Here is an 8988-nt window from a genome sequence, read left to right as displayed (position 1 = left end):
GCGGGGCAGCTGATATCGTAGCACTGCTGGTGCTTCTGCTCAGTATTATCATTCTCATTATTATTTTCGATTTATTTCCCAGTAGAGCATCTGCCTTGTCCACCCCAAGTCCAATCCCTAATGCCTCCAGAAAGAGGAGGTGGTGTACTGATATAGGGAACTTGGGGAGTTCTGATTTAGTACTGCTGGTCAAGAGTAGATCTTGACCACATGAAACTGACCCTCGGTTCATTAAAGTAAGAACTGTCTACTCAGACTGGCAACAGCTTTCCAGAATCTCAGGCCCGGGTCTTTCACATCACTTACGGCCAGTTCTTTTAACTGGAGCTGTTTTTTGCTTTTTTTATAACTCTCTTTTTATTACCTGAAGGATTCCCAAAGCAGCTTGCAAACACCTTTTCCTTCCTCGCCTCACAGCAGATGCCCTGTGAGGTAGGTGGGGTAGAAAAAGGATCAATAATAAAAGGTTTGTGGTGCTACTGATCCTTGCCCCCATTTCTTGCTCAACTACTTGTGATGGCACAGAACAGCAGCTCAAGCTCTTCATGCGGAGGGGGAGGAATCACTGCAGAAAATAGGGTGGTCCCAAGGCAGCAGAGCCAACTGAAGGAGGGAGGTGGGGGTGGGAAGAGGATATTTACTGCTTTCCAGAACAAAACCAGAGTGCTTCAGCTCCTTCTCAACAGGACCTCCTGAAACATGTAGGCCTCAGTAGCTACAGTCAAGTGGTGTGTACCTAGGCAACAATGAAGCTCACCAGTTCTGGGCTGGCAAATTCTTGGAGAGTTGGTGGTTGATCACAAGGAGGTCCAGACTTTGGAAGGGGTGGGAATTTAGCAGGGTGCAATACCATAGAGTCCACACCCACCCACACCTACCAATAATTTTCTCCAGATAATTTATCACTGCAGCCAGAAGGTCAGTTGTAATTCTGGGAATTCTCCAAGTGGGCAACCTTCTGGGGAGGTGGGCAACCTTCACAACGTCTGATGCAAACACCTGTGTATTGTTTTTAAACTAAGGTTCACTAACCATGAGGGCTGTGACACTGCAACAGATTATCACATACTTCTGATGCTGGAAGTGAATAATGTTACAATTCTTTTCTATCTTTTCCAGAAAGTTGTTATATTCTGTCTACTTTGAAGCATATTTAGGGAGGTAGAGATTAGTAAGGTCAGCTAATACTAAGGCAGTTGGTAATGTTATTAAACATGACAAATTGATTACATGATTCTTCTTATGTAGCTATGGTCCTATATTTTGAATTATTATGGGGTGGGGAAAGGGGAAGAATTACAAATGTTCCACAAGGAAAAGTTGAGTTTTATTATTATATAAAAATTTGCCTCAGAGAGGTTTGAATACAAATTTCAGCAAACCATGCATTGCTTACCATCACAGATTCTGTCAGAAACAAACATATGAAAACCACACTACAATATTCTGAAGACAAACAAAAGATCATTCAGATGTCAATTTTGGTGCTGTGCCAGGGTGGCTTTGAATTTTTTTTTAGAAGTTTAAACATTTTAGCAACACTAAAGAACATACCCTTTTGATTTCCAATATATTCTTCTTGAAACAGAAAGAGCCCAGAGAATGAGAAATGCACTGACCACCTACATTCAGGTCCCAAGACTCCCCAAGTTCTTATCAAGCATTATGCTTCTGGTACTCCTGTCTCACATACTAGGAAAATGTGCTATGAGCAATTCCCTTGGTATATGTTACTTCCAACTTGTGTGAAATATGTGCATTTCCTATTTTTTCAGCCACAGTACCCAAAACACATATTTGAGGGTACATGTGTGCAGAAAGCAGCAAAATATACATTGTCCTTTTCACACAACATGACAACTGCACGCAGAGTGCTCACCTAGTGTGCAAGGCAGGCCAGCAGAAATACAGTGCCTGAGAAACGCTAAAGGCATATGCATGGCTGGATTACATTAGTTTTACTCACTTGTTTCTGTGTCACAGATCACATTAATGCTTTCATAATTGTTTGCATGCCAACCTCTTAAAACTGTAGTGGCAGCATATTTAGTTTTTTAGCACGCATGTATATTTTGGGTGGGATGTTTCTTTACAACATAAAACATATATTTCCCTGGGACAGCTGCAGCAAAGTAAATGTCATTCCATTTCTAGAAAATACCACCCCATAACACACAGATAAAAGTTTCATATACAACCTTTTAACATTGCAGCTTGATGTTATCCTACCTGTTAAACAAGTGCCATTCTTTCACCTCTTGCTGAAAAATAGAAGGAAAGTGAACCTTTTCCCAGTTTCTTAACTGGACAGCCAGTCAGAGAAGAAAATTCCCTACAGAATTAGTGAAATCTTCTACTGAGATTAGGAATACATGTCTGAAACTGTTTACACACAAGGGATTTGGCTCACCACACAACCCATTTTGGATTGGACTAAATTCCCGCTTCCTGACAAAGTCGGAGGCAGTCACAGGCCTGGCATGACTCAGGCCCTAAGTTGCCCTGCAGCAAGGGAACATGGATAAATCTGGGATCCCTCTTTTGTCCAGGGCTTCAATGGGGCATAGGTCCAGCCTGGGCCATGTGACTATGGAAAATCCAGGCTGTCCCCAATTAGGTCATTGTTCCTATCCCCCCCCCCCCATCACTTCAGTTATCTACCCTCAGAATCTTTAAAAAAAAATTCCGATCACAATGTGCTTCTGAAATACCAAATAGGAAACAAATCCCACATTTGGTTTTGTTGGTTGTAGTGAGATCTGGGACAGTCTCTGTATGTGTGTATATGTGCATGCATGCGCACATGTGCGGGCAGAATAGCATGATAAAACGGCTCATTTTTAAATCCCCTTGTGTGTGATGTAATGGTTTTGTATTACAACGCAATCCTGGTAATATATATATTTTAATTATCTTGGACATGGTTGAGGGATGCTAAAATGGTGCTGGAAGGTGGTTGGGGAGTTCTCGCCATGTCACTATGATTCATGATGTAAATGAACAGCAAGAAGTTTCTACTTCGTGCAGCAGCAAAAATCCAGGACAGACAGGCAGAAGCGGGCCAAATGCTACCCTGTGTGGTCATGGGAAGACTCTGGGCAACCAACCCTGGACCAAAAGCCAGGTGCCAGCACAGCACTATGCCTCCCGTGCAGTAACCATCAGGGTATGTTTCTCTCAACTCACTGTTCCCCATGACAGCCACTATCCAAGGGTGCAATGAGTTGCCGCCTGTTTCCTAAGATTCTTTCAAACAGCTGCATAACAAGCAGAAATGCATCTGGTACTTCTAGCATTCTGGGAAACCTCTAGAACCTATCATATCATATCCCTCTTGGACCTATCATACTGCTGCTATAGGCCCAGAGCCACTGTAAGGGGAAAAGGTGATGTTTCCTGTTGCTTGGAAAGTAACCTCTGTACAGTGGCCTTTCCTGTCTCCTTTCATTACCCCCATAAGCGCCATTAAAACTTCAATCAGAACTCAAAATAAGATGTAAGATGGTATAAAGGAAAAATCAAACAGTGGAAACCATTTGAAGTAGCAGCCAGGGCAACCCTTGAATAAATGCCATTTTCTTAAATCAGCTCAATTTTTGTAGAACTTCACTGTTAAAAAATGCTTCTATTTTGTGAGTGTTTTCCAAATTTTACAGAGTATGGCGGAAACATTATTCCCTTATTCCCAAAAATAAGTAAATAAAATTCTTCATCAAAGGAGGATTTGCACATGCTGCTCAGAAAGTATCCAAAAGCTGTCACATCTCAAATCAAAGCAACAGCACTGAGTCCATCCCACTTCCAACTCTCAAAGCTAAGTCACATCAGCACAGACCATAAGGCAGGGGTAGTCAAACTGCGGCCCTCCAGATGTCCATGGACTACAATTCCCAGGAGCCCCCTGCCAGCGAATTCCTTATGGCATAAGGAATATCAAATTTGACAGACTGAGGATGGTGGTTTCAAATGTACAGGGCTTAACTTATCAGTACTGCCTGCTTCCAGTTTAGGTATCTTGATTTTTTAAAAAAATGAACAATATATCTCTGCATTAAACACTCTCAAAGTAAGTTCAGATCTCACATTTGATTAGTCACAACCTCATTCTATAATTAGGACTGCCTTTTTCTTACTCTCTGGTATACAATGCTTCCATCATTTTATTAAACAGATGTACATGATATCTGCATTAAGAATAAGAATATACCTTCTGTTTATTGCTTTGTAGGTCTGTTCAGCAGAAAACCAAATTTCTATAACTCGGTTGAATTTAGCAAGATGATAAACTCCAGTATGTATGATTCTACCACACTACAAAGGATGCACAATCAGTTTACAGTGTAGAAAACATACACCCCAATATCAAAGTGGGGATACCCAACATTGTCTTCAAATGGGGTACAGCCCTTTTTAACTGTTATTAACTGCATGTGCTATATTAGTGTCCCTAAACAAGGATTTTCCACAGTTCTCTTTCACTACAAAAACAAAGTCTTCAAAGTAATGGACAGAAATTGCAGTTTGATAAGTTAATAGTTTGCAGTGCTTTTCTGTTAGTCTGCATTTATGAAAGCTTCAAAGTCATCCTGTACCTCCACTTTCACTTACTACCTTCTTTCATACAAGTGTGCATGCTGGACATCCAGGAATCTATTCAAAGGCCAGTTAACACCTCCGTCATTAAAATCTCTATTATCTGTGTCTCTTACTTCCTAAATTAAAAACGTCATCACACATCTCCCACCCTTATGGGAGTACATCATCACCATCATCCAAATGCGTTGATTTAAGCTATTTGCATGAATGAGGCTGTCCTGTGATTTTGAATCCAATAATCCATATTCCGATGGAATCTAACAGTTTCATTAACAAATTTGCATCGGACTTTATCATCTAAATTACAGTTTATAGATGTTTCAGGGCAAGAGGAATCAAAATTACGAATGGAGCAATATATGCAATGTCAGAAATAAATTGGCAGGACTGATGGAAGTTAAATGAAAATTGTTTCAAAGGGATTTGTAGAGACATTTAACACCACAGCACACATTGACAGAAAAATAAAGCATAAGACTTGAGAATGGATGACACCACCAGGGTACAGACACCAGTCACTAAAAGGATGGGCTCACCAAAACAGCTGAATACCACACTTGAAGAATCCATGTGTGGACATGTCCCAAGGGAATGGTTTTCAAACTCTTTTCTGAGGATTACTGGGGTTTCCATCAGGCTGCTCAAGAAGTTCAATACTGGAGGGCAAGTTGCCATGAATGGCAGCTGGACCCGCAGACTGAATTTCCTCAGCCACAGAAGTGGCAGGCGTGATCTAGGGTGAACTCTTAGTCCATGCAGAGTGGTAATGAAGCCCAACAAGTCTGACCAGCAACCTGTGTGAATTGAGTTAGTGCCCCAAAACATCTCCAGAATCCTCTGCAGCATGAACAGTCCCACAACAGACATACGTATCTATATGGAAAGTATTATGCAAAAGCAAAATTTGAAAACCAGTCATAAGATTGCTGGGAGAGGAGGAGGCCTATTATTTTTATCTCAGAAGCCACAGACTGGCCATCTTTCATTCAAGGAGGCAGTTATCAGCTCTATTACAAATTCAAGAAGAACACAAAGGCCTAGTTCAAAGTAGCAGGTGGCCTCATCTATACCCCAAGTGCTTCCAGCTGAGTAGTGAAAGGGGGGGGGGACACTCCTGTGTCGGCCACTCCTGCGTCTTTAACAATATTTCAATTTGCCAAAATATCAGCATGGTTACTAAGCGGTTCAAAAGCAGAGGCTGATTAAAATTGTCAATCCGAAAAACGCCATTCAACTGAAATAATAGCATTTAGTCCAAATCACAGACTGCCAAGAGTTTGGGCCTAGTTTTGCTTACTATGCTGTAAGGTGAGCAAAAGCTCTTAAGATCTCAACAGTTGTAAAACATCAAATACATGCTTCTCTAGCTATGTTTGCAGCAGCAGCCAGAGTTCTAGAGGCAGTTAAATTCTGCACAGCAGGCCAAATCCAAAAGCCTCCATGACTGACAAGTCAAATTTCTGTGATGATTTATATCAGTGCAAAATTATGCCAGCCCATTCAATGCACATTCAAGGAAGCTAGCCAGAAGCCTGGACATTGCATAATAGGGCCCCTTTTAGTTTCACCTTGCATGCAAACCATTCTCCATCCACCATTCTTGGTAGCTACTGTTCTGTACTGTTGGTAGCTATATTCCTTGGATATGATTCCCAACTGGTTCGATGGTGCTTACTCCTAAGCAGGTATACCCAGGAATTAATCCTTAAAATGCAAATCTTGGTCACCACAATTGAAACTCTCTCCTTAATGGGTGGGTTTAGGATTATGTTAATTTCAGATTTCAGAACAGCAAGACACAGTTCTGGCACTGACCAGCATGATGAGAATTCTTAATGGATGAGCTTCCAAGGGACCAAGAGAATCTGAAAAGAAACTGTCTCTTATTAAATCTGTTCAAGCCTTGTAGTTATTTCATTTACTGCGCCACGCAAGAAAGTCATGTATCTCTGAAGTATTTTAGCATTCAATTTACATTGTACTTAGAAAAGGCCTTAATCTTAGTTTACAGTCATTTATAGAATTATAGAATACCTACTAGGATCATAAGTTAGTAGCAAATATTTGCAAACCTTATTCTGACTTCCTGAATAGTAAGCATAAGGTTGTGATTTGGAACACCTGCACATGAAGTAAGTCCCATGGAAATTTGACAGTATATATTTCTATGTAAATATGAAGTAGATCAAGATATTTGTTTGCATGGCATGCCTTGATGCTACAGAAAATTCTTCAGACACCACAACTGCAACAAGGAATACACATGATGTCTAAGTTACCCAGTATACCTCTTAAGTTCCTTCAAGATCAAAAACATATTCTGGTATGTTCTATTGTACTGAATCAGTCTTTTTCACATCTAATGCTTATTCAGAGCCTTTAAAAAGGGACATTGTCAACTTCTTTGTATCACAAACTTAATTTTAAAATAATTGTTATTTACAATGGGGAAGACAGCTAGATATTGATGGAAATGTTTCAGAAAGTTAACAGCAACAATGCTGTTCTACCTATACATGTGAAAAATAGTTAACATTCTGAAACATCCTAGTACGATCTTAATTTTAATTTCAACAAAGCAGTTGTACAGTACTTCCTAAACAAGTTGCCTTATCTTGATTGGGCCTATCTTTGGTAAACACAAACATATACAGCCCTGGTTGACAACTACTTTTTCAGGAAGGCCAAGCCTTTATTGCTCCCTGAAATGGACTATAAGAAAAGTCCCCTTCAGCTTCCTCAGGGCTGTCAACTGAGAGCCTGACTGGTAATCCTCATAAGAACCAGATTGTTCTCTGAACATCCAGCTGTTGATCCCCAATGCATACGCTGTTAGATGCTAGTTAACAGTGGGAGAGGAATACTATCAAACAGTGAGGGCAACAGTGGCCATTAACAGATTTTATTCTGAAGTCTCAGAAATGTTAAAATTAGGAAAATAATCAAATAAAATAGAAGGATGTTTAATAAAAAGTACTAGTGCTGGAATTAGAAGTTGGCAGCATTCCTTTCTGGTGGCCCTTCAAAAAGAAAGCAAGAAAAAGACACGCAAGACAATCCTTCCCCCAATTTAAAAATAATTGGGGTGGGGGGAGAAGAGCTTTACTAAAACTGGAAATACATGAAGTGTTGAAGGGCAAATAATGTGAACATTTAAAAGAAAAGATCACATTCAGTCCCCAATACTGAGATAAACTTGTCAGGTTTCAGTGCCTTATAGAAATTATTTATCACATGGCATTTGTATAATATTGCCAGGAGCCCCTACGATTGTCAGGCTGCCAGGCAAAAGATATTGGGAGGTGGTTTGCCATTGCCTGCCCCCCTATGTCATGACCCAGGTATTCCTTCGAGATGACCCTTCCAAGTGCCAGCCAGAGGTGACCCTGCTTAGCTCCTGAGTAATAAGAGTAGCCAACCAAGCTGAATGCAGTTTTTCAAACTTAAATGGTGGTCTACCAGGGGCTTCGTCTACCTTTTAAGCTGCAAACAGCAATAAAAACCAATCAACAAAAACAGATTGTCCAACACTCGGCAAGCCACAATATATGGCTGGAGCTCAGCTTCATGGGTTATACTGGCCTGTATGGGGGAGGAGGAGGGGGAGGGGGAGAAAACTATCTTTAATCCAAATTAAACTATGCATAGTGTCATTCAGTACTGAAACTAAACACACAGATTTTGAAACCATTTAAGAATATAAAAAATGCATACCCCACAGAACAAGACAACTGTTTGTGTTAACCCCTACCTAACAAAACAAGAATAGGGGAGCTTCAGTTACTGGAAACAAAGCTAAGGCACTAGAAATGTAGCATGTGGAGAAAGCAGAAACCACTCTGGTTGAGTTGAATAACCCTTCAAAGTCCCTGAAAGGTTACTGGTACTACAGTATGGTAAAATAATTTATTACTTAAAGAGGGAAAAGGAAGGGAGGCAAACACAATTTACAGAGAATTTAAAAATTATATCCCTGTTTTTGCATGTTTGTTTTTTAGCTGTTTTGCTCTTCTCCCAGAGAAATTTGCTTCAGGAATTCTTTTTTAAAATCAAAGCTTTCCAAAAAAACAGGCAGCACTGACGAGATGACTTCCATTGATCTTGGACCCTCCATGGAATCTTCTTCTCTCTCTCTCTCTTAATTCTCAAGATGATGTTGATCCATGATTTTGGCATGATAACATTGGTGAAATGATAATTTCACATTTCCTCTTTTTCCCTAGGTTCAACAGGCAACAGTTCTTCCATGTGTCTTGTGTGGATGCTTCTATAGCCTCACAATTTAATAAATATTGATTGCTGACTCTGTTTTTGAATAATGTCACTAAGGGGAAAGACACTAGAAATAGCCACATCCACTATGCCTTGGCAAAGCTCTGCATAGAGTTTCCT

The 8988-nt window shown here is 40.3% G+C and overlaps 1 protein-coding gene across 1 annotated transcript in view; it reads right to left on the bottom strand.

Moving 5' to 3' along the window:
* Positions 1–1305: 1305 nt before the first annotated feature.
* Positions 1306–8988, bottom strand: part of TTL (tubulin tyrosine ligase) — a 28161-nt gene continuing 20478 nt past the window's right edge. Inside the window, exon 7 of the mRNA XM_077336312.1 lies at positions 1306–8986. Within this exon, the coding sequence (XP_077192427.1) occupies positions 8872–8986 (115 nt within the window). The 3' untranslated portion in view covers positions 1306–8871. The remainder of the gene's footprint in view (positions 8987–8988) is intronic.

Source organism: Paroedura picta, chromosome 1 (assembly GCF_049243985.1).
Source record: "Paroedura picta isolate Pp20150507F chromosome 1, Ppicta_v3.0, whole genome shotgun sequence".
NCBI lineage: Eukaryota > Metazoa > Chordata > Lepidosauria > Squamata > Gekkonidae > Paroedura > Paroedura picta.
Note: the sequence above shows the minus strand (reverse complement) of the source record. Positions and strands in the feature narration are given on the sequence as shown.